Source organism: Grampus griseus (genome assembly GCF_964374135.1).
Source record: "Grampus griseus genome assembly, chromosome: 16".
Lineage (NCBI taxonomy): Eukaryota > Metazoa > Chordata > Mammalia > Artiodactyla > Delphinidae > Grampus > Grampus griseus.
The window spans coordinates 40,870,606-40,896,606 of record NC_139010.1 but is presented as its reverse complement, the minus strand read 5'-3'; the positions used below and the strand labels follow the sequence as shown (position 1 = coordinate 40,896,606).

The 26,001-nt window shown below is 36.3% G+C and overlaps 1 protein-coding gene across 2 annotated transcripts in view; it reads left to right on the top strand.

Annotated features, from left to right (window-relative positions):
- PARG (poly(ADP-ribose) glycohydrolase) overlaps positions 1-26,001 on the top strand; it is a 113,173-nt gene that overhangs the window by 49,746 nt on the left and 37,426 nt on the right. For both annotated transcript variants that reach the window (XM_082674048.1, XM_082674049.1), the window contains exons 8-12: positions 551-643; positions 8,085-8,242; positions 15,693-15,772; positions 20,330-20,390; positions 25,157-25,232. In XM_082674048.1, the coding sequence (XP_082530174.1) occupies positions 551-643; positions 8,085-8,242; positions 15,693-15,772; positions 20,330-20,390; positions 25,157-25,232 (468 nt within the window). The remainder of the gene's footprint in view (positions 1-550; positions 644-8,084; positions 8,243-15,692; positions 15,773-20,329; positions 20,391-25,156; positions 25,233-26,001) is intronic.

The window sequence follows — 26,001 nt, the reverse complement described above, 5'->3', positions numbered from 1 at the left end:
GTCATCTTTCTTGTACTTCAAATTATGATATGGGAATCGTGGTTTTAACTTCCTAAAGGTGCCTAGAAAAGGAAATTGTAAGTCACCTGGAACTTCATTGTTTACTACCCAGTAGGTTAGATTTGACACATATAATATGCTCTGAAACGATTAGGGTGGCTTTTATGGTGATTTCTTTAAATTACTGACTGTAGAAGCTTGAGGGCTTCTGAGAGAGTTCTTTGTGGTCTAATAGTTTTTAGTTGATGTAACCGAGGTCAGAAGGTACTGTTTTTCATATGCAAGCATTTATTTAGTTGTGAATGTGATATGATAGATATTTCATATTTGGGATACTCGATTCATTTTCAGAGGGCATTTAGGTGAATTACATACATTTGGAAATGAATTTGTAAGTTCCTTACTGCACCTGTTGGTGTACTTGTGCATGTGTTCAATGATGCTGATAATATGCCTTCTTATGGGATCCTATATAAAGCACATATGTAATTTAATAACAGATATTTGTTCATTGGTTATTATTCACTGATAACATTTTATTGGTTTTCAGGTACTAGAAGAAGCAGAAGCTCAACACTTATACCAGTCCATTTTGCCTGATATGGTGAAAATTGCACTCTGTCTGCCAAATATTTGCACCCAGGTTGGTGGAAATAACTTCTTCCTCAGTAGCTTTCTTGAGACTCACAGTTGAATTTCGTTTAAACTCTAATTGTCAAGGTCAAACAGAGAGATGGGAAACAGTTTTTTGCCAGAGTATGATGATTTTGCTATACTAAGGAAAAGGTTAGAGGCTACAGAGAACACTGCGAGTGGACATTAAAAATGCAGCATTCAATTTCTGAGCTTCAGTTTACAGTGTTGATGTTTGCTCATACTTCTTTTTCTTTTTTTAAAAAATAATCTCTGAATTTCAAAAAAGGATAGTCATTATTTCAAAGCATACTAATGGATTTAGAAAATTTTATCTTCAAAATGGCTTAATACGTACTCCTTCCTCCCCTCTCCCCCAAAGTAGTGTATTGTATAACAAATGAGTTCATGATACATTCTTAACTTTTAAAAATAAAAGAAAGAATCTGGTATTATTTTGTTTTGTGTGGGAGTGTATTATTTATTGCTACATAACAAACTACCTCAAAATTTAGTGGTTTAAAACAGGAAACTTTTATTATCGCAGTTTCTGTTGGGAATTTGGGAGCAGCTTAGCTGACTGGTACTGGCTCGGGATCTCTCTTGTGGTTTCAGTCAGGGTGTTGGGCAGGGCTGCAGTCATCTGAAGATTTGACTGAAGCTGGAGGAGCTACCTCTCAGCTGGCTCACTCACATGACTGCTGGCAGAAGGCCTTAGTTCCTTGCTGTGGGGCTCTCTGTAGGCTGATTGGGTATCCTCGTGACATGGTTGCTAACTTCTCCAGAAAAAGCCACCCAAAGGAGAGAGGCAGGAAGAGGCAGTGCCTTTTTGACCTCGTTTCTGAAGGCGCACACTACCGCTTTCACTATTTTTTCTCTGCATTAGAATTTAGTCAATAAATCTAGCTCATACTCAAGGAGAGGATAATTAGACTCTGCCTCTCAAGGGGGGAGAGTATCAAAGAATTTGTAGATGTAATTATAAGAGGTTGTTGGTTCTTCATAATTCTTTTCCTGTGTTTCTCACAACAGTAGCTTGAATTCGCCTCTCATTTATTTCTAGGGCCAGCCCCCTGGCTACATGGATGCTAGCCAGGTTTCTGCTAACACTGTTGATCCACAGGGGCCCTAGGGACATTTTGGGCAGAGCAATTTCTGAATGTGTAGGATGGTCCCACACATTGCAGTGTATCATTGGAACAGCACAAAAAACACAAGCATAGTCATTGGGGCAACCAAAAGCCATGTCCGAATGCCTGAGTCCAAATGTTGAGAACCACTGAATGTTTTTCCGTGTGCCATGTTTGTTAGCATTATACTGTGATATTTCCAATTTTAGGTAACTATAATTTCACCTCATTAATTCACTGTGTCTGAAATAAGTTTTTCTATTGGGCAGAGAAAATATATTTTAAAACTCAACTTCTTGTTGTTTATGTTGGAAGTTATTTGCTTGCTTATGTTTCATGTTCATTCTTTTCTCTTTTTCTCCTTGCTTTTTTCCTTATGTAGTAAAATTTCTCACTACCTCTTAGGTTCTGCCCCTTGTGAAGCCTTTCCTACGCCTCCCAGCCAAAGTTTATCACTCCTGTAGCACTCGAATCATACTTATTATTATTAGCACATTATTTTGTAATTTATGTTTTTATATGTCTCCTCCCCTAGATTATATTCTCCCTGAAGGGGGATCATCTTTGTGTCCCCAGGTCTAACATAGTGCTTAATTAAATGCTTTTTAAATTCACTGTAGTTCATAATTAACCGAATATAGCCTTTAGATAGGAATCACTTTCTCCTCTTCTCTTCCCTTCATGCTTTAGAGAGAAGGTTTCCCTATTGTACTTAATGAGATATGTATTCAAAAGCACCCAAGTTTGTAATCTATAACAAGTCAGTGGGTGGAACCAAAATCAGATTTGCAGCTCCCATCTCTTTTTCCTGGCTTAAAACAACTATGTCCTTCCATTAGTGTACTAATGGGAGAACATTTTAATTTTGTCCTCTGTCCTCGACTAAAAGGTAAATCTCTGCTGTGAAAGTTAACATTTCAATTTGTTATCGAAATATATCTTTGGCAAGTTAAATTGCATATGTTGTTATTTAATGATTTATCATATTAATGTTCTCTAGGCCAAATCTAAAAGGTAAATTTTAGATTTATAAAAATTAAATTAAAGGAAACAAATTTTGGACATGAACTTTTTGAAAGATCTTCATTCATGCTTTTTTAAATTACTTAATTTTTTATACAGCAGGTCCTTATTAGTATCTGTTTTATACATATTAGTGTATATATGTTAATCCCAATCTCCCAATTGATCCTACCCTCCCACTCCTTTCCCCCCAGGTGTCCATACGTTTGTTCACTACAACTGTGTCTCTATTTCTGCCTTGCAGACCGGTTCATCTGTGCCGTTTTTCTAGATTCCACATATATGCGTTAATATACGATATTTGTTTTCCTCTTTCTGACTTACTCTGTATGACAGTCTCTAGGTCCATCCATATCTCTACAGATGACCCAATTTCGTTCCTTTGTATGGCTAATATTCCACTGTATATATTTACCACATCTTATCCATTCGTCTGTCGACGGGCATTTAGGTTGCTTCCATGACCTGGCTATTGTAAATAGTGCTGCAGTGAACATTGGGGTGCATGTGTCTTTTTGAATTATGGTTTTCTCAGGGTATATGCCCAGTAGTGGGATTGCTGGGCCATATGGTAATTCTATTTTTAGTTTTTTAAGGAACCTCCATACTGTTCTCCATAGTGGCTGTATCAGTTTACATTCCCACCAGCAGTGCAAGAGGGTTCCCTTTTCTCCACATCCTCTCCAGCAGTTGTTGTTTGTGGATCTTCTGATGATGCCCATTCTAACTGGTGTGAGGTGATACCTCATTGTAGTTTTGATTTGCATTTCTCTAATAATTAGTGATGTTGAGCAGCTTTTCATGTGCTTCTTGGCCATCTGTATGTCTTCTTTGGAGAAATGTCTATTTAGATCTTCTGCCCATTTTTGGATTGGGTTGTTTGTTTTTTTAATATTGAGCTGCATGAGCTGTTTATATATTTTAGAGATTAATCCTTTGTCCATTGATTTGTTTGCACATATTTTCTCCCATTCTGAGACTTGTCTTTTCGTCTTGTTTATAATTTCCTTTGCTGTGCAAAAACTTTTATTTTTCATTTTATTATTATGTTTATTTTTGTTTTTATTTCCATTACTCTACAAGGTGGGTCAAAAAAGATCTTGCTGTGATTTATGTCAAAGAGTGTTCTTCCTATGTTTTCCTCTAAAAGTTTTAGTGTCCAGTCTTACATTTAGGTCTTTAATCCATTTTCAGTTTATTTTTGTGTATGGTGTTAGGGAGTGTTCTTATTTCATTCTTTTACATGTAGCTGTCCAGTTTTCCCAGCATCACTTTTTTTTTCCCCCAATGTAACAGCTCCTTTACATTGCAGTGAAAATTGATTTGTATATTTTTTGCCTCTGAGTCCTTCCTTGTGGGATTTTTTTTATTATTATTCAAACAGAAGGTCACAAAAATTGTAATCATCCTCATCAGTTCACTCAGTCCCATGTAATTAATTTTTTTTATCTTGATCTTTTGTTAGCACTTTTATGAATTCATCAGTTTTCCATTAGAGTTCTGAAAATGCTTATTCATTCAGTTCAGCAGTATAGTCAGTTACCAGAAACCTGTACTTGTCAGAGTCTTTTCCATGACTTCCTTGAAGATGAAACCCTTTTATAGGAACATTTTTGCAAAAGCATCAGAGTACACCCAGAACTGTCTGTAAATGACAAAAGACTTAAAAATGACCATGGTTAAAGATTTGATGAAAGTTCATAATAATGCAATTGACAAGGAAGTATAGTTATTTCTGAGATATACATTTTAAAGTAATAACTAGAATTATGACTTATAACATTATACCAGAACATACAAGATTTTTAGAAATTTCATGTAATGTCTGAAACATTTATATTAACATATTTCCATACAAATAACCCAAAGAAAGTTTAGTATTAGTTGTTTTATTTTTTTGTTTTTTTATACTGCAGGTTCTTATTAGTCATCAATTTTACATACATCAGTGTATACATGTCAATCCCAATCGCCCAATTTAGCACACCACCATCCCCACCCCACCGCAGTTTTCCCCCCTTGGTGTCCATACGTTTGTTCTCTACATCTGTGTCTGAACTTCTGCCCTGCAAACCGGTTCATCTGTACCATTTTTCTAGGTTCCACATACATGCGTTAATATACAATATTTGTTTTTCTCTTTCTGACTTACTTCACTCTGTGGGACAGTCTTTAGATCCATCCATGTCTCAACAAATGACTCAATTTCGTTCCTTTTTATGGCTGATTAATATTCCATTGTATATATGTACCACAACTTCTTTATCCATTTGTCTGTCGATGGGCATTTAGGTTGCTTCTATGACCTGGCTATTGTAAGTAGTGCTGCAATGAACATTGGGGTGCATGTGTCTTTTTGAATTATGGTTTTCTTTGGGTATATGCCCAGTAGTGGGATTGCTGGATCATATGGTAATTCTATTTTTAGTTTTTTAAGGAACCTCCATACTGTTCTCCATAGTGGCTGTATCAGTTTACATTCCCACCAACAGTGCAAGAGGGTTCCCTTTTCTCCACATCCTCTCCAGCATTTGTTGTTTGTGGATCTTCTGATGATGCCCATTTTAACTGGTGTGAGATGATACCTCGTTGTAGTTTTGATTTGCATTTCTCTAATAATTAGTGATGTTGAGCAGCTTTTCATGTGCTTCTTGGCCGTCTGTATGTCTTCTTTGGAGAAATGTCTGTTTAGGTCTTCTGCCCATTTTTGGATTGGGTTGTTTGTTTCTTTAATATTGAACTGTGTGAGCTGTTTATATATTTTGGAGATTAATCCTTTGTCCATTGATTCATTTGCAAATATTTTCTCCCATTCTGAGGGTTGTCTTTTCGTCTTGTTTATGGTTTCCTTTGCTGTGCAAAAGCTTTGAAGTTTCATTAGGTCCCATTTGTTTATTTTTGTTTTTATTTCCATTTCTCTAGGAGGTGGGTCCAAAAAGATCTTGCTGTGATTTATGTCAAGGAGCGTTCTTCCAATGTTTTCCTCTAAGAGTTTTATAGTGTCCGGTCTTACATTTAGGTCTCGAATCCATTTTGAGTTTATTTTTGTGTATGGTGTTAGGGAGTGTTCTAATTTCATTCTTTTACATGTAGCTGTCCAGTTTTCCCAGCACCACTTATTGAAGAGACCCTCTTTTCTCCATTGTATATCCTTGCCTCCTTTGTCATAGATTAGTTGACCATAGGTGCGTGGGTTTACCTCTGGGCTTTCTATCCTGTTCCATTGATCTATATTTCTGTTTTTGTGCCAGTACCACATTGTCTTGATTACTGTAGCTTTGTAAAGTGTAGTCTGAAGTCAGGGAGTCTTATTCCTCCAGCTCTGTATTTTTCCCTCAAGATTGCTTTGGCTATTAGGGGTCTTTTGTGTCTCCATACAAATTTTAAGATTTTTTTTGTTCAGGTTCTGTAAAAATTGTCATTGGTTATTTGATAGGGATTGCATTGAATCTGTAGATTGCTTTCGGTATGGTCATTTTCACAATATTGATTCTTCTAATATAAGAACATGGTATATCTCTCCATCTGTTTGTGTCATCTTTGATTTCTTTCATCAGTGTCTTATAGTTTTCTGAGTACAGGTCTTTTACCTCCTTAGGTAGGTTTATTCCTAGGTATTTTATTCTTTTTGTTGCAAGGGTGAATGGGATTGTTTCCTTAATTTCTCTTTCTGATGAGAGGTCTTCATTCATATTAACCAGTGTCTTATTTTACCTAGCTGAGTGCTCGATGATAAGATTTACATCCTCTAGTTTTCCCCAAGTGTTAGCTTTCAGCATTTCTCCTCACCAGGAGAACAAATAACTTATTATATTTTAAATTATACTTATTTAGTTATTTGGGAAACAAGAAATGTTTGTGTTTTAAGTCCATTAAGCCTAAAATCATTATGTGGATAACCTGGTAAATGGTAGTTAAAAACTCATTTCTTACTAAAACCAAGGAACAGTGTGCTTTAAGCCATTGATACTTTGTCACCTTTTCTAAACTCATGGCTGGGTTGTAAATAAATGTATAGGAAGGAAAATGAAGATCAATATGAGCTCTCTATTGCTTCTTTCTTAGAACTGGTGTTTGCTAAGGCCTAAAAGGAGAGAATTTTGTTTACCCTAATGGAAATAAATTCTTGATATTTCCTGTTTGTTTACTTTTGTATTTTCCCAAGGCAAATAGTTGAACTGCAAGTTTAGCATTTTCTTTTTCTAGCAAACTCTTATTCTAGCAATGATGTATGTTTTCTGTTAGAGAAAAGCTAATTGTTGTAGTTGATTTGTCTTGCCTGCCTTTCCTCAGTTTCATTTTGAGTGTTGATTCCTGAGATGTGATCAGGACAGTTCTCTATGCATACTGTTTTGAATTAAAGTAGATATCCAGGATTCTTAGTTCTGACTTATTAAAGGGAATAGGAAAAGCGTCCCTAAATATTATGTTGGAGCATTTTGAAGCTTAACAACTGATGTAAATTGGCAGTTGGTCTTTGGCTTTCCCAGCATGACTTTAAAAACATACAGTTTAAACATTTAAAACAGAATAAAACTCACTGAACGCAATACTCAGGTCCTGTGGAATATACTAAAAATAAAAGGTTAGTCAGTTTGGGTTTGGTATAACTTGAAGACATTTCAGATGTAAAAAACTTGAGGGAGAAATGTCCTGCATCTTCCTTGACTTGAAATGATTATGTAGGAAATGCCTATATTCTTACAGGTTATACATAAATAAGTCTGTGTACACATGTTCCATTAATTGCTTTAATAAAATTAGATTTGGGTCTTATAAATTGTCAATGAGAAGTGTAATTCAAAATTAGAAGGAAAAGACTTATTTATTGAATTATTTTCCTTAGTTCATTTTCTTTAGGACTGAAATAGAAAAATTGCTCTGTCCAATAATCTTTAATATAAGTGAGAACAAAATTTAGCATATGCAGTAGTAGCTAAACTCAACATTACATTTTTCTGTTCCATCCTTTGTTTTAATTTTTCATTACATGTGTAATGTGTTTTTATTTCTTACTTGCTAAAGGAATCTCATTTTTCATTAATACAAGTAATGTTTTGTGTTCTCTTCACTATCATTATTATTGATTAGAAATCTGCACTTTGTCAAACAAGTACATTTTCCCAATCATCCTTGATGAACTGCTCTTGACTTCAACAGTATTGCTGATTTAAGGATTCAAGAGTGGCCTGAAATTATTCCTACCTTAATTTAGCAAATGCAATTTGGTGCCTCTGCTTTTGAAATTGCTAAACTAATTATTGCTCTTCTTGTCTGTATTTGTGTTTCCTCTATCAGCCAATACCGCTCCTGAAACAGAAGATGAATCATTCCATCACAATGTCACAGGAACAGATTGCTAGTCTTTTAGCTAATGCTTTCTTCTGCACATTTCCACGGCGCAATGCTAAGATGAAATCGGAGTATTCTAGTTATCCAGATATTAACTTCAATCGGTATGTTTTCAGTGAACCCCTTTTTAACATTAAAATGGAGGGTTGGCATTGAGTGATTTGCCAAACATTTTATGTACAATTATCTAATTTAATCTTTACAATACAGTGAGTTAAGTGATATTTTTGCTATTTTGCAGGCAAGATAATTAAAGTTCATGGTTAACAAAACTTGCTTTGGGTCCAGGAGCCAGTAAGTCACAGAGCTAAAGTTTAGTCTCAGGTCTGTCTTACTCCAAGGCACATGTTCTTTCCACTCTGTCAGGTTGTCCTCCTCCTCTAAGTGCCCTGAATTCCTTATGCCTGTTCCGTGTGATTATTTAGTCACAGAACATTTGTTGTACATTATATTCTTTGTATGCTGAAATAATGTTAAAGCTGGAGTGAGTACGAGTACTCCTTTCTGTAAAGTGTGAGTTTAGAGTCATGAGACTGACTGTCTTATGAGACTTGAAAATACAGTTCTTAAGACAAAAAGCAAAAGTGAAAGTTGACTTTGACTTTTTATAGACATGATTAATTTATTAATCTAATATTTTTTAAAAGGAAGACAAAATAATGTTTAACTTATTTGATTAAAGTAATGTGTTGTGAAGGTTGATAAAGTTTTAGATTTTAACCATTTTCCCACATTATTACTTTCTCCATCATTTACACAAAAACATTGTAAAATCTTCTTGGCAAATGATTATTGTTTTTTTCCTCCCTCCAACCCCCCCCTCCACCCCCATCTCTGTTTTTCACCTGAGAATTATCTTTATGGGATCTGTGAGTAAAATGTGAGGTTTTTCCCCCCTAATGTCAGGAGCAGGCCTTCAGAAAATTGTTCCAGTATATGCTCCTCTTTCCCAGTAGACTGTGTGTAATGTCCTCCTCCATTACCTCCCTCTAATCCCCATCTCCTGCCTCTGAGGGGTGGGGCAGTGTGGACAGGGTACAGAGAAGGAGATGTAGTGATGGAGCAAAGTCACATGACTTTGCTCAAAGTTGACAAAGTTCTGTTTGCTGTTCTGTTTTTGTGTTCAAAGTTGATTGGTGTGGTAATGCCACTTATTTTAGTTTACCTTTTTAATGTTGTCTCGTTAAAAACTTTATTTCTAATGAATTTTAGATGTGTAAAAAAGTTGCAGAAATAGTACTGAGAGATCTCGAATACAACTCTCCTTAATTTCCCCTTATGTTAATATTACTATGTAACCGTACTTTGTAACCATAGTAAAGTTATCAAAACCAGGAAATCAACATTGGTATAATACTGTTAACTGAACTACAGACCTTATTTGAATTCCAAGAGTTTTTTGGGTTTTTTGTTTTGTTTTGTTTTTTTGCGGTAGGCAGGCCTCTCACTGTTGTGGCCTCTCCCGTTGCGGAGCACAGGCTCCGGACGCGCAGGCTCAGCGGCCATGGCTCACGGGCCTAGCCGATCCGCGGCATGTGGGATCTTCCTGGACCGGGGCACAAACCCATGTCCCCTGCATCGGCAGGCGGACCCTCAACCACTGTGCCACCAGGGAAGCCCTCCAAAAGTTTTTGTACTGTATTTTTCTGATCCAGAATCCTCCCAGTATCCCACACTGTGTTTACAGTAGTCCCCTCTTTTTTTTTAAAAGACCATTTATTTAATTTATTTTTAAAAATTTTTATATTTATTTATTTATTTGGTTGTGTGGGGTGTTAGTTGCAGCAGGCGGGCTCCTTAGTTGCAGCACATGGTCTCCTAAGTTGTGGCATATGGGCTCCTTAGTTGTGGCATGCATGTGGGATCTAGTTCCCTGACCAGGGATTGAACTTGGGCCCATTGCACTGGGAGCGTGGAATCTTATCCACTACACCACCAGGGAAGTCCCTACAGTAGTCCCTTCTTATCTGTGGCTCGCTTTCCATGGTTTCAGTTACCTACAGTCAACCACAGTCTGAAAATATTAAATGGAAAATTCCAAACAATTCGTAAGTTTTAAATTGCACACCATTCTGAGTAGCATGATAGAATCTTGTACCGTCCCACTCCTTCCCATCCAGGACATGAATCATCCCTTTGTCCAGCGTATCCCACCTGTTAGTCACTTAGTAGCCTGACTTGGTTATCAGATCAGCTATTGAGGCATCGCAGTGCTTGTGTTCAAGTAACCCTTGTTTTACTTAATAATGGACCCCAAGCAGAGGAGTAGTGATGATGGCAGTTGGGATATGACAAAGAAAAGCTGTAAAGTGCTTCTGTCCATGGAATTAAGAAGAAGGAAAAAGAAATTTATGGTAGTTTTGCTGTTACACCTCAAACTGCACAAGTTATGGCCAATGTGTGTGATAAGTGCTTAGTTAAGAGGAAAAGGCATTAAATATGTACAATAGGATATTTTGAAAGCTAAAGACCACATTCACATAACTTTTATTACAGTATATTAGTATAATTGTTCTACTTTATTATAGTTATTGTTGTTAATGCCTTACTGTGCCTAATTTATAAATTAAACTTTATCATTAGGTATATATCTGTAGGGAAAAACATAGTATACATAGGGTTCCATATTGTCCAAGGTTTCAGGCAGCCACTGGGGAGTCTTGGATTTCCTACAGGTAAGGGGGGCTACTGTAGTTTTCTAAGTCTCCTCTACCCTGTTATTTCATTTTTCCTTTTCTTTCATGACTTTGACACTTTTGAAGACTACTCCTCAGTTATTTTGTAGTATGTTCTTCAGTCGGGTTTGACTGACATTTTTTTCACAAATGGAGTGAGGTCACTGAATTTTTGACAGAAATAGCAGAGAACTGATGTTGTGTCCTTTTCGGTGCATCATATCAGTGGACTCTTTAAAAAAAAAAATAAATAATTTTGTTTATTTATCTGTTTTTGGCTGTGTTGGGTCTTCGTTGCTTTGCGCAGGCTTTTTCTCTGGTTCTCTGGGGCAAGCAGGGGCTATTCTTTGTTGCGGTGAGCAGGCTTCTCATTGTGGTGGCTTCTCTTGTTGCACAGCATGGGCTCTAGGCACACGGGCTTCAGTAGTTGTGGCACGTGGGCTCAGTAGTTGTGGCTTACGGGCTCTAGAGCACAGGCTCAGTAGTTGTGGAGCGCGGGCTTAGTTGTTCCGTGGCATGTGGGATCTTCCTGGACCAGGGTTCGAACCCATGTCTGCTGTGTTGGCAGGCGGATTCTTAACCCCTGCGCCACCAGGGAAGCCCTATAGCCTCTTTTTGAATGAATCAGATTAATAGTTTTTTACATCATAGGTAGTCAGAAATTAGAATTATCCCTAGAAATAATTCTTGATCTGTAAGAATTATTTCCAGTCCAGAATGACCATGAGGGATTTAAGCTTGCAGTATCCTGGTAGCATTTTTACCAAGTAAGAGTTTAAGTAGGTAGGTCTGTTGAAGGTTTGAAACCAGGCATGCTCTTGTCTTCCTGGCTGATGGATGTTCTTTTGGTCACCAGAACACTGAAAATTAATTAAGGCAGGTGAAACCTGTGGTAGTTTCCACAGTTGTTTTAGGGAATCCTCAACAGTCAGGATGTCTGCACTTGTCTCTCAGTGAGATGAATGTGTTTTCATAAGCCGAAAACAGCCAACAACCGCAACTATTCGCGATCATTGATGCTGTCTATTGGCAGCTCACTTTGATTTTCTATCTCTGGAAGTTTCTAGTTGGGAAGCTTCTATACTAATAGGTTCAGTGAGAGTAAATGACTTGTAGCAGAAGTGGGACTTGAACACTGTCTTCTGTTCAAACTCATTGCTGTTTTGTTATGTCTCACTTCCTCTCAAGAGCAAAATGCTCTGCGTGCACTCCAGAAATGAAAAACAACCAGTAATTCCCCTTTTTCGTGTGGCTTATGAAAGATCAACTACCTAATTTGATGAGCCATTTGGTAAGCAGATTATGGAGCATTTTGTTGTTGTCATGTTTTCTTTTTTGCATAATTGCTGTTTATGATTATAGTTTCTGCCAGTTAGGAGTTGTGTGTGTGTGTGAGTGTATTTAGTCTCCAAAGGCTAGCCAGTTGATTGAATAAGAAAAATAGTAAGAGTTTGTGGTGGCAAGCTGATGTCAATAAATTGAATAGGTCTTCCCTTTTTTATTTATCCTTGTGTTCTTCCAGCCCTGCTTAGTTATGTTAAATTCCCCTGACCTTTTCCCCTGCTTGCCTTTCAGGGCCTAAACATTCTTACAAAGGCTTCCAATGTGATTAGCATCGATGCTTCTGAGATTGCTTAGAAACTGATGGTCAGAGATTAATTGTGGGTTGCAGCAGTGGTCAGCCCAGGAGGCTTTTACATCTGTCTCTTCCGTGGATTGAAAATGCTGTCAGGGCCATATGGCACAGTGCTTCACAGAAAAGCCAAGAATGACTTTCTGGCTGGGTTCCGGATTATCATTTGCTTCCACTTTAAAGTGGAGGTTATAGTGCTTTAGGTTTGATTTACTGTATACTAATAGGATTAATCCTTAACTTGAAATCACATGGGAGTGTGTGTGTGTGTCTAGAATCCAATTCTAGTAATGTTATCAATATTCCATTCAGGGAAAGATTTTATTAAACTATGTTTCTCTTTATATGTATGGAAAGAAAAACACCAGTTAATAAGTAGCTGACCCTTGATTGACTTATTCCCTTGAAAATAAAAGTTTTGTTTAGAACAAGAGTAAGGTTGCCTAACTGGCTTTTTCTGTTTATTTTCTTTAATAATCTGTAATTATCATTTGGTTAAATGCTAAAATGTCTTCCCTACGTGTGGAGGGGTTATTATGGCCTAGTTTATGTGCATGTTTACATGCACGCCTGCTGACTCAAAATATGCCTTCAAGTATACATACCCAGGGATCCAGGGATTTCCCTGGCAGTCCAGTGGTTAAGACTCCATGCTTCTACTGCAGGGGGTGCGGGTTTGATCCATGGTCTTGAAACAGATCCCACATCACGTGCAGCACAGCAAAAAAAAACCAAAAAAACCCCCAGGACTTGAAAATCCAAATTAACAACAACAACAAAAAATGGTGTTGAGGAGTTAAAAAAAAAAAACTGGGATGGTGCTTGATTATTATGAGAAGGTCTCATTCTCTCTGAGTCTCTGTCTTTTTCTGTTTGTCTCTCTGCGTGTCTTTCTCTGCGAGTTTCTGTCTCTCATACCCTCTTCTGTCTTCAACCCAACTTCTGTCTCTTTCTCTTCTCTCTGTCTTGTCAGTCCCATCTTTCTGTCTCTTCCTTTCTCAGCTCTGTCCTCAGTCCCTTTGTCTATCTCCCCATCACCACCACCCCTCCCCCCGCCGCCACCCCAAACACTGTCCTTCAGATAGTACATCACTCTTGTGGCTTTCTCTCATGCAGATTGCCTGTGTTTTTATGTTATTTTCACTTGCTTCCATACCAGAATAACTCATTTTATTTAGGTGGCTATTCGTGGTACTTTAAAATTTTACAAAGCGAAATCTGAGAATTGATGCAAAGATTTTAAACCTGCTTCATCTTGCCTTATTTTCTACCTCCCTGTTGTGTCCCAGACGCCACCCCACACACACTTCTCCATCAGGAAGATGGAAAGCGTATTTGGTTGCATAGTGATTTGAAATTAGACTTGGAGCAATGAAGAAAGAGAATGCATTGAGATTCTGCTTGATTTGTACCTATAAGATTTGGACCTGTAAAATAAACAGTAGTGCTCATTTGTAGTGGGTGATAATAACAGACATACAATCTTTCCAGGAAAGTCCATATTGCTAAGGTAATAAATATGCAGTCCCAAGAGTCTCCTAAGGTTAATAATTTGCCATCATGGTTATTAAATATGTTAACTTTTATGTGATTTTATAAATAAATGATCACATGCTGAAGCTAGGGATGCTTTTTACATTTGGGGGAATTATTTCTTAAGGGCAATAGCCATTTTCACGCATTATGCAACAGCTCTATGAAGAGGAACTTTTTCCCCTTAATTGAGTTGTATAGTAAGTACATCAGTTCATCTCTAAAAAAAAGGTGATAGCTGCCTTTGTATTTATCCTGATTCCCTCTACTAAGTAGTAAACCTAGAAAGGGATTTTGCAATGGATCCCAAGGTATTCATTCGGTAAATCATATTTATTTGATACAGGATGTTTAATTAAACTGCCAAGTGGCTTCTTCATTTTGACTGTCATTTTGATTTAAACAAGCTCTATTCTGGCTGACATTTTGCAGAAGAAACTGAACTGAAACCTGTGTTTGCAAAGATTTTCTTTCAGCAGGCAGCTGGATTTTAAGAGTATTTGTTATAAACATTTTAGAAAATACAGTCTTTTAGATGAGAAAAAATTTTCACACAGGCACTCAAACTACTTTTAAACATTAATTAGATTTCAGATTTCGTTAAAATGCTTTCTGACATTTAGCGTTCTTTTCAGGAAATAAGTATTCATGTAAATTGTTTTCTCAGAAATTGACCCTGAATAAAGAATTTCAGATCATTGGAAACAGGATCATTTGAAATCTACATTTCCTTCCCTTTTCCTAATTCATTTCATTTGCTCAATAGGATTTTCTCATAGAATTAACTTTTCCCTCTCTGCATAGTTACATAAGCTTGTTTTTCTAATCATGAAAAATTTTACCCATTTCGGCACTTATTAAAGTGGACTTTTACTTGAAGGGTTTCTGGTTTTAGAGCAAGAGTATATGACTAGAAGCAGATGACTAATACTTCATCGTTTATAGCCATAGAATTTCTTTGCAATTTTTAAATACCTTTGTAAAGCTAGATCTTGTGCCTGAAAGCATGCTTTTGTGTTAGAAATCTTTTGGTGAACTACTTACTGAGGTCATATGCTTTCAAAGCCTTACTTTTCTTTCCTCAGGATAAATTGCATTATGTGTTACCAATAACAATGCCATGTCATTTCAAAGAAAACTAAATTAAGTAGTGCAAGTCCAGGTTGCTGGAAACTGGATGACCTAGGGTAGGCATTGTTTTGGTCACCATACGAAGGGTATATGTGTTTAATCACCAAGGATTGGTCAGTTCGCCAATATCTTGTCATACCTGCTTGTTGTTATCCTAGCTGCACCCCACCCCCAAACAGTCATGTGGATTTTTTTTCAGATACCATTTTCGTTCAATCATTTAACTACCTGGTAATATTATGAATTATATATAGTATTTGCCATGATCAAGCATTAACTCACTGGCCTAATTGACTTTGGGGGACCAGATGGTGCCCCACAGAAAGATAGACTGGAGGAACGTGGTTGTTAGAGAGTGCCATCTGACATGGACAACTTTGAAGAAGCCTGGTTCTAGTTGGTCTCAGTCCTCTTCAGATTCTGTTTGAATCCAAACAGTTTCCCAGTTTTCTGTCGTTACAGAATTGCCTTCTGGAAGAATTACTTCTTTTATTACTTGGTAGCAGTATAGATTTAGTTTTCTATGAATCATTAAGGCATTTAGAATCATCCTTACCCTCTTTTATTTTCCATCTCTTTCAGGTTGTTTGAAGGACGTTCATCAAGGAAACCAGAGAAGCTTAAAACACTCTTCTGCTACTTTAGAAGAGTCACAGAGAAAAGTACATTCCTTTCATTCTTACCATAATTTTTGTCACTGAGGGGGACAGTTCAGACAGGTCAAAAACATTTTGTGTTTAAAGTACACTTTCCTCCCCAAACCACATTAAAACAATAATAATTCAATATCTAGATTTTATGCATTTGTTTTGTGTATATGTAAATGTGTGCTATGAATGTGTATGGGTTTTATATACTCTGAAATTAGACTAGCGTAACATACGCTAGTGGATGTTCATGAATAAAAATAGTAAATTAATACTTTCAAAAGAAAGTATATTGACTGGGAGATACATTTTAGATATTCTTTATTTAAAGAAACATTGACTATTACAATTAGTTTATTTGCAGAGGTTAACCAATTCATTGCCTTCCTACCCATCCCTCTCTTTTGTGCCTCCTTCAGCCCTTTGTAGAGTTCTTATAAAACAGTGTTTGTACTTAGAGTTTACATGTCTTTCTTCCTCTGTTGGACCTCAGCCAGCCATCTTCTTTTCCCAGAGGCTAATCATAGCACCTGAGGCAGTAGTGGTAAATGTCTAGCCAATGCTGGTAGTGACCAGCTAATATTAGATGGGTGTTGCCACCCTTATCCTAGGAGCTGGGTGATCACAGACCCACAGACAAGTTTCTTAACATCTCTAAGCCTCAGTTTCTTCATCTGTAAAATAAAAGAATAATAATAACTTACCTCATTGGGTAGTTGTAAATACTAAATCAGAAGTTACATGCTTAATAAATGTTAGCTATTATCATGGGTAGCCTTTCCTGCAAAGTAATTATAAAGGAAGCCAGAACACCTCAAAAGTTTGCTTTTGCTAAGTAGAACAGGTCAAGTGAAATGAGTTCTTTTCAGTTCTGGTTGTCCAAGTTGTGGGATTGTCTTAAAATACATCACTGAATTATTTTAAGGTCATTTTTCTCATATCCTTCCCTTAGTAAGTAATCTCACATCCTAGTGTACTTGGCATTCTTTTCCTTTTGAATGTATTGCTATTGGACATTGTACAAATTTGGGGGAAAGAAATCAATAATCAGGATTTTGATAATTTAAGGGGAAAATTCATAGGCTTCTTTTGATAGAGGGTTATTTTTTTTTCCTGTTTTGTTTTTTTTTGTTTGTTTTTGTTTATTTGGCTGCGTCAGGTCTTAGTTGTGGCACGTGGATCTTTGTTGCAGCATGCAGGGAGTTATTTCTTAGCTTATCATTTTTTGTTTTGTGCTCTGTACTGAATGAAATAGTAAGGAAAGAGAATGCTCACTGGGGCTTATGAGACATGAAACCTAATTAGAATTTGTACTAATTTGTTAGAAAGATGAGTATATATTTTGCTATTCTAAATCTAAATAGAATGAATTCCATTACTGTTTCTAAGTAATTCAGGGTTTACTTTTGTGTCCCTGAAGTCAAATCCTGCATGTCTGCTCTAAAAGCCAGCTTGCCTTTCCAAATTTTAGGATTTTAAACACTTTGAGAGAAGAAGCTAAAATTTTGTTTTTTCAACTAGAAATTTATAAATCATCATACATATTTTTTATTTATTTATTTTTTTTTTCATCATACTATTTTTTTAAAATATTTATTTATTTATTTGGCTGCTCTGGGTCTTTAGTTGCAGCACGTGGGATCTTTGGTTATGGCATGCAGGATCTTTGGTTGTGGCATGTGAGATCTTTAGTTGTGGCATGCAGGATCTTTAGTTGCAGCATGCGGGATCTAGTTCCCTGACCAGCATCGAACACTGGGCCCCTGCATTGGGAGCACGGAGTCTTAACCACTGGACCACCAGGGAAGTCCCTAAATCATCATAAGTATTGGGAATTAGGCTGAAAAAATAAATTGTAATTAGACGTTTTATTTTCTGACTTTTTCACTGTACATGGTAATTTGGTTCTTTGTAGAAATATAGTAAGACATACTATAGGTTTTTAGGATATAAAGCTACAGGCTTAAGGAGGAAATACTAAATAGAATAAAAGAGGTTTTCAATTTAATAATTACTTTCTATAGAATGTTCTAGAGTCTACTGAATAGAAACTATAGAAACCTATTTAAAGTACCATATTTCATCAACTCTAGGACATGATATATGGTAAGAAGTTTCATTATGTTAGGTATCACTACAAAGGAAAAAACACTCAGGATGGGGAGTTGTAGGAGATATCTCTTACAAAGCTGGTATACCAGAGGTCTGTACCCTTAGTCTAAGAATAAGTGAGAAATTAACTTGGCCATGCAGAAAGGGGACAACAAAGAAACTGCAAGTGTCAACCTAGGTAGAGAGGGCGCCCAAAAAATCTTCCCTGAGAATTTGAACCACGAGCCGCAAGTCTGAGGTCTGAAGTCATATTACCAGTGTGATCCACAGAAGCCTGCAACGGAAGATTTAATTCAGACTGATTTCAGGTTGGTGGTGGCCCCAGATGATGGTAGAAGCAGATGCATATCTTCTCTGGAAAAATTCAGCTTTAATGCAGACCAATAGCAATGGCTAGATACCTTTGACTATGTGAGATATGTCCTAGTTTCAGAAACTTAATATGTGAAAAATATGCTTTTTAGAATTGATAAAATATAATTTCATCAGGACCACCTTTTCAAGGATGTCAGTATATATTTTATATTTGTAGTGAGGCTCTTGAGACTGAAAGATTTTAAAGAGCTTTCTGAATTATTTTCAATATAATTTTAGATAAAACTATCTTATAAATGGAATATTTAAAAAGTGATGGCTTGGAACTTCCCTGGCGGTCCAGTGGTTAAGACTCTGCACTTCCAATGCAGGGGGTGTGGGTTCAATCCCTAGTCAGGGAACTAAGATCCCACATGCTGTACGGTGTGGTGAAAAAATTAAAAAAAATAAAAGATTAAAAAAAATTTTGGATGATCTTAAAACAAAAAAGTGATGACTCATATGCAGTATATATTGTGATTTTATTAAAGGAAATATTTGATTAACCAAAATAACCTATTCTGGTGTGAAAGGTGCCTTTCTATGGAAGAAAGGTAGTAGGCATGTTCTCAAGGGTTTTTTTTTTTTTGTTACTAATTATATCTAAAGAGCCATGTTCTTCATCCTTTTCTCTTGCTTTGCTAGAAATTTTCATTTTTTAATTTCTCTTGGTCTCTCCTAGTATATATGAGAGACATTTAATGTTCTTACTTTTCTGCTAAATTATTGAATGATGACACAGACATTAGTTTCCTATTAATAGAATTGCTTCTCTAGTGTTTGAATTATTTGACTTGTGAATTTTAACTATGCTATCCATTTGTCTTAAAGAAAGTTAGACATCTAAAGAATATTTTGTAACTCACGTTAACAAAATTCTGTTTTCTACTGTAACTACTCCATATGATTTTTGGATTGTTGCTGCTTGTGACTGAGAGCAGAGAAATGTGGAATCATCCGAAGGAATGAAATGATTGCCAAGCTTTCACTGGGACTCTACCACCATTATCACTAATAGCTCCTGACATAGTTCTCTCTGCTTAAGAGCATTTTTTTTTTTAAAACAGAAGAAAACAGAAATGGCCTGGCCTTTTTAGTTTGTTCTTTGATTTGAATCAAACAAATTTCTTTTGGCCAGATGATTTATTTTTTGCTTTTGCCACTATTTAAAAAAAAAAAAGTAAATCTAACAAAAAAGGATCTGATCCTCTAAAATTTACTGCATTTTGATCCTCTCATATCTATTGCTCCTTGAAAACTATGTCATCATTCTTCTCTAACCTCTTAGAATACAATAATTCCTCCTTCTGGCAAAGGTGCCTTTAAATAGAGCACTTGCGTATCATCTAAGCCCTGGGTTTAGCTGTGTCAACCTCAAAGGACATGCCAGCAATTTTCTTTTTTAATCTTAGACATATTATTTTATTATAAAACACATAAATGTGTATACATTTACCAGTCTTTAGGTGTAGGGTTAAGGCTTTTTTTTTTTGAGGAGTTTACAAATTAAAAGTTAGTTTGTCTTTGTTGTATAAGCTATATCCATTGTGCATCCTTTTTTCCCCCAAGGATTTTTTTTTTTTTTTTTTTTTTTTTGGCGATACGCGGGCCTCTCACTGTTGTGGCCTCTCCCGTTGTGGAGCACAGGCTCCAGATGCGCAGGCTCAGTGGCCATGGCTCACGGGCCTAGCCGCTCCGCGGCATGTGAGATCTTACCGGACCGGGGCACGAACCCGTGTCCCCTGCATCAGCAGGTGGACTCTCAACCACTGCGCCACCAGGGAAGCCCCCCACCAAGGATTTTTTAAAAGTATGTTCAGTTTGGAAAACTTAACCAAAAAGTACCAGCATGCAAATCCTACTGTCGTGCTGTTTTCTGTATAGTTTTGTGTCTTAGGGAGGGCTTATTTACTATTTTGTAGAAAGAATTCCTATTGTAAGGATAATATTATTTTAAATCAATCTTCTGTTGTATTCCAGCACCAGGCTTGGTTTTTCCTGATTAGCTTTACAGCCAGTGTTAGACCCATTCTTTTACTGAATATATATAATCTTTTCAAACTCAATACTTATTTTGGGTGTGTTTCTCTTTTATTGCTTTTGTAGAACCTACTGGGTTGGTGACATTTACGAGACAGAGTCTTGAAGATTTTCCAGAGTGGGAAAGGTAATAATAATGTAAATAATCCTGGAATCTTAGAATTGGAAGGACTCTTTCACCATGAGACGATTGTATTTTACAGCCCCTGAAAAGATGGTTTCCCAACTTCCTAATTGCCCTAGTACCAGGGAATTTCTTCTTAAAATGATCAATTGATAGCTCTCATTGTTAGAAAGGTCATGCCTTTTGAATCAAAGTCTGCAACCCTTTCACTTCTACTCTTTTGCCTTAGTTTTATCTTCTGAAACAAAGTCCTATTTAGAATTAGGAGTTTTCTGTGTGAAGACACTAACATTAAACACCAGTATTTAACGTTCCTCCTTACCCTTGGTTTTATGGTTAATGTTTGTATTTTATTGCTTTTCTTTCTGGGGGACAAGATTAGGAAGTTTTATTTTTACAAACTAAAATGTAAATCGTAGTTACTTAATATTTGTCTGAGTGACAAGAGTTTTGAAGTTTGGTTGTCAACATGTACTATTGGCAATTTTGTGGAAGTTGCTAATTTACTAGGGTTTTTTCTTATTTACCTGCAAATACTGAGGAGAATAATAAGCAATCTGAGTTTATTCAGATATGTAAGTTCCTTTAGTGCCTTGAAATAGTCAACACATTTTCTAACCTGGAACAAATTCCCAAAGCACTTAGAGAAGAATGTATCTACTGTTTCAGTGCATGTGACAACATGATTAAACATGCTAAATGCATATTTTGGATGTGCATTCATGTTAATCAGTGCGTCTTCATTTTCACTTTCTAATATTTTTTATTGTAGTTTGTAATTGTTTTGTTTAGAATTAGTGATGAAAGGGACTCACTCTTAAAGTAATTAACTTGAGAAAGCACATATGCTTAGATGGCTTTCCTGTGTTTTCATCCATCAAAGATGTTTATTTGTGAGGTGGAGGAAAAACAAACTTACTTTAGGAGGCTGACTCCATGGCTGAGATGATTATTAGCAGAGGGAAGTGGATAAAAGATTAAGCAACCAAAAGAAAGACAAAAACAAGAACAAAATTGAGTCAGAAAGGAAGAGAAACATGTACAGCATTTCAGAATCATGGTATATTAGAAATTAAAGGGACCCCAGGAAGTCATCTGGTCCAGCTGCCTACTAAAAGTAATCAGCTCTGTAATACCTATAACAGATGGAGACTAGGCAGCCCTGGTGATGGGAAATTCACTGTTTGGCCGCAGTCTATCCCACTGTTGGCTGCTTGTGTTATTGTCTAATACTTTCATTTACTAAAAAAAGTCTGTCTTCCAAAAATCTCCCCACCCCGCCAAATCCCATTCCTTGTTCTTCCTTCTGGAACTACAATCAATAAAACTAATTTTCTTTAAGATTTGACCCTCCTTCATGTATTTTGATGCTTTCTTGATCCACCCCCACCTCTAACAATACACACAGGTCCATACTAAAGTACTCATTTCTTTTGTTTCACATATAATATGGATTGTAAACCCTTTAACTCAGCTGTTGATGTATCCTAGGCCATTGGTCCCTCTTAAAATATGGTGCCTAGAACTAAAGTAACAATCTGCTGTGTTATCTGCCCAGATTAGAGTACAGAAGTTTGCTTTTCTTAGCTCTTCTATTAGTCTCTAATAGGAACACAGATGTTTTTGTTCATGTTGCTTTTGTGTAGATTTTATAGATCATTCAGAGGGATTGTTTTTAATTCAGCTCAGGATCTCTAATCTGCATCTGGCATTCATTTGGCACTAATGTGAAAGGACACCTATTTGTACACCATCTGGGAGAGAAGGGATAGGTCAAAATGCAGAGATTGGTGAGGCTGCTATGTCAGTAAGATAATTTTGCTCTTTAAATAAGATCTAGATATTCCACTTAACCTAGATAGGCAGAATTTAACTTGAAACTTTTCATACTTTTTTTTTTTAATTTCATTGATCTCTTTTTTGTTTTAGCTGCTTCTTAAGTGAGTTGCAGAATGCAATTAAAATCCATCTCCCAGATTCCACAGAACCAGAAACATGTGTTCACTTAAAGAGAGAGGATGAAGAAGAGATGAGGATTGTTGGTATTCCCAAGAGTAAGGGACTAAATGGGTGCCAGGAAATTGGAGGCTTTTCTGAGTTTCAGGATTCTGGCATTATAGTTAACCCTGTGACTATCAATAAATACCTTAGCCAGGCTTAGTTAATCACAGAGAACCAGAATAATCTGTCTTTGATTCCTGGGGCAGTGGTATGAAGAATTTGCTGGGGCCAGAAGGGGAAACCTATTAGGAAGTTGGAGGATGCTTATTTTAAAAAAATAGTTTCTAGCAATTTCCTAATTTTGAGAAGTGTACTATAAGGTGACAACTACAGTCACAGAGAATAGTTGACAGCAGATGAGACTTCTGGATCATGCTTCTTTATCTTCTCAATAGTATCCTCACAGGTAGTCTCCCCTGGAATAAAATAGCTAGGAAAGTAGGATGCTGCAAAAAAGGGAAGTTAAAAAAATCAAACTTATGGTACTAACTTTCTCCAAGAGATTTAGAAAGTAATTTTTCTAAAAGCATAGCTTACTGGTTAAGAGCTTGAACCATTACCTTAGGCTTTCTGGGTTCAAATCTTTGTTGCTTCATTTACTAGTCTTGGACAGGTTACTTAAATGCTTTTTGTGCTTTATTTTCCCATCTGTAAAAGGAGATAGTAATAGGGATGTTGTGAAGATTAAATAAGTTAATACAAATGAAGCTTTGAGAACAGAATCTGTACTGAATTATTTTACCTTCTGAGTAAGGTCAGTCTGTTGGACTGGAGCTTTACCAGAAATATATTTGGACTCATTGATACCAGGATAAAAGCAAATCCCAATAAATAAAATACTGCTTCCCAGCTAAATTTTTTTTTAATATAATTGTTTTAAAAAATATATAATTCCCCTCCCTCCAAAAATTCATGCCACTCTGTATAAGTTAGGGGTTTGCTATCTGTTACATATTATTATAATTTATTTATTTTTATTCAGTAATTAATCAGGAGAAAAAAATCTAAGGAAAAAATGTCATCACCAACTGCTATTAATAAAAAGGAATTTTTTTTTAATATGATTTAAGCAGGTAAACACTGTAGGGCAGGAAAAAGTTTTTCCTCAATCCTCTTAGGGTCCCTGGCTGGGTATGAATATTAAACTAAGATTAACAGGAGAAAAGCATAAAAATTTATTTTATATAAGTTTTGCATGATACAGGAGCCTTTATGAGGAAATGAAGACCCAAAGAAACAGATCTATGTACTTTTATGCTAGGTTTGATGAAGAATAGACGAGGAATATGATATGTAAAAGAGTATGAGGTGATTGAAGTAAACTGGGGGAAACAGCAAGTTCTGGTTGTTGGAATTCTTCTTGGCATCTTTTTGTCTTCAGAGATAATAATGCTCCTTTCCTCCAGGTATAGGTAGGGTCCCTCATGTGAGGGTTTTATGGCTTGTTTCAGGTAAGACGGGGGAGAGGGGGAGGAGGTCAGAGTGACCTTTCTGCTTCTGCCATTTTCTCAAACTTCTTCAGCTTAAAATATTCACTATGCCAAGATGCCAAATTTGGGGGTGGTTTATCTGAACCCCATAAACACCTCAGTGACCATGGTTTATGAAAAGGAAAGAAAATAATTGTGACTTACAGGTACTAGACTTACCTATCAATTTTATTAATATAAAAATACCATAGATCAGGATTTCTGTAGCATGTATTTTCATCAAGACACCCCACACACATATACGGTTTCCAAACTAGTGAAAATAGAGCCCCTCTGAGAATGATATATAATTTTTTGTAAAATTTTTCTATATTTTTCCTTAGGTTGCCAACTCTAGCATAATAATAAAATTTCATAGATCTTAATTTTTAAAAATATTTTGAGAAGTTTTTCAACTTTTAAAGAGGAGAAACTTAAACTGGTGCAGCCACTATGGAAAACAGTATGGAGGTTTCTCAAAAAACTGAAAATAGAATGACCATATGACCCAGTAATTCCACTCCTGGGCATATATCTGAAAAATAATTCGAAAAGATACATGCACCCCAATGTTCTTAGCAGCATTATTTATAGTTGCCAAGATATGGAAGCAACCTAAGTGTCCATCAACAGGTGAATGGATAAAGAAGATGTGGTATATACGTACAGTGGAATACTACTCGGCCATAAAAAAAGAACAAAATTTTGCCATTTACATCAACATGGATGGACTGGGAGGGCATTATGCTAAGTGAAAGAAGTCAGAGAAAGACTGTATGATATCACTTACATGTGGAATCTAAAAAGTACAACAAACTACTGGGTATAACAAGAAGGATACTCACAGATACAGGGAACAAATGAGTGGTTACCGGTGGTGGTGGGTGTGGAGCAGTGGGAGGTACACACTGTTGGGTGTTATATAGGCTCAAGGATGTATTGTACAACATGGGGAATGTAGGCCATATTTTGTAATAACTGTAAATGGAAAGTAACCTTTAAAAATTGTATAAAAATATTTTAAAAAAAGGGGAAAATGATACTTTGTAGGGGCAAAACAATTTTCAAAACAGTATGTTGTCCCATTTTAATTTAAATATTTGTATTTATATATTTGAATAAGAAAAATTTGGGGAGACTATCCCAAGAATGTTGAGTAAATAAGCATCTGTTTCTCACTTTTGAGATTTGGAATAGTTTCAGTTTTTCTTTTATAGTTAATCTGTATTTTCAGACTTTTCTGTAGTGCAATACTTACCATTAAAAAAATAAATAAGGAAATACCTTTTTAAATCCTAGATGTGAAAAACTCCTGACTCGATTGCATGTCACTTACGAAGGAACCATAGAAGGAAATGGTCAAGGCATGCTACAGGTAGGAGAATTACAGCAGTGGGGGCATGGGCGGATGGGACGACTGTCTCTTGTCAAGCTTCCGACAGCAAAGGAAATATGAAAAGCTGTTTATTTATCTTCTAAGCTGATGTAATGCAATGAAGCATAATAGCAGAATGGAGAAAAACACCAAACAGATCACCTTGACAGCCTTGGTAATACTTTTATCTGCCGATATACGTTCTCTGTTTCGTACGTGTGCCTCTTTAAAAAGCCTTTGACAGAAAATCCAAGATCTGGACAACATCAGGCCTCTTGGTTCAGATATAGCTTGTAGATTGACAGTGGAGGAAGTTGCCAGGGTATGGTCTTGACAAGCTGTCACCAGGCAGTTTTGTTCTCTTTCTTTAAAGGCTCTTGCTCTGCCCTAAAAAATGACCGGCTTGAGATGTTTTTCTGTCACCAACTTTGTTTGGGTCTAGGAGGCAGACATCTAAAACGGATTGATAAGAAAGTCCTCTCTCCATGTGTAATAGTTTTAGGCACATGAGCCAGATATACTTGCCATCTCTTCCCTGTTTTAGAGCAAGTAATTTTGTCCATCTGTCAATCTTTGTTATTAATCTATGTTCCTGCCATTATGTAAAAAAAAGTATTTTGGAAAAAGGAGTTAACAAATAAAACACTGTATCTGGCTTTAACTTGTAACACCTAACCTGAACATGTGCTTTCCTTTTGCTTCATAGTGATCTTTTAAAAAAATCACTAATCAGAGACGAAATGTTAGTGTTTTGTGTTCTTATTTAGAA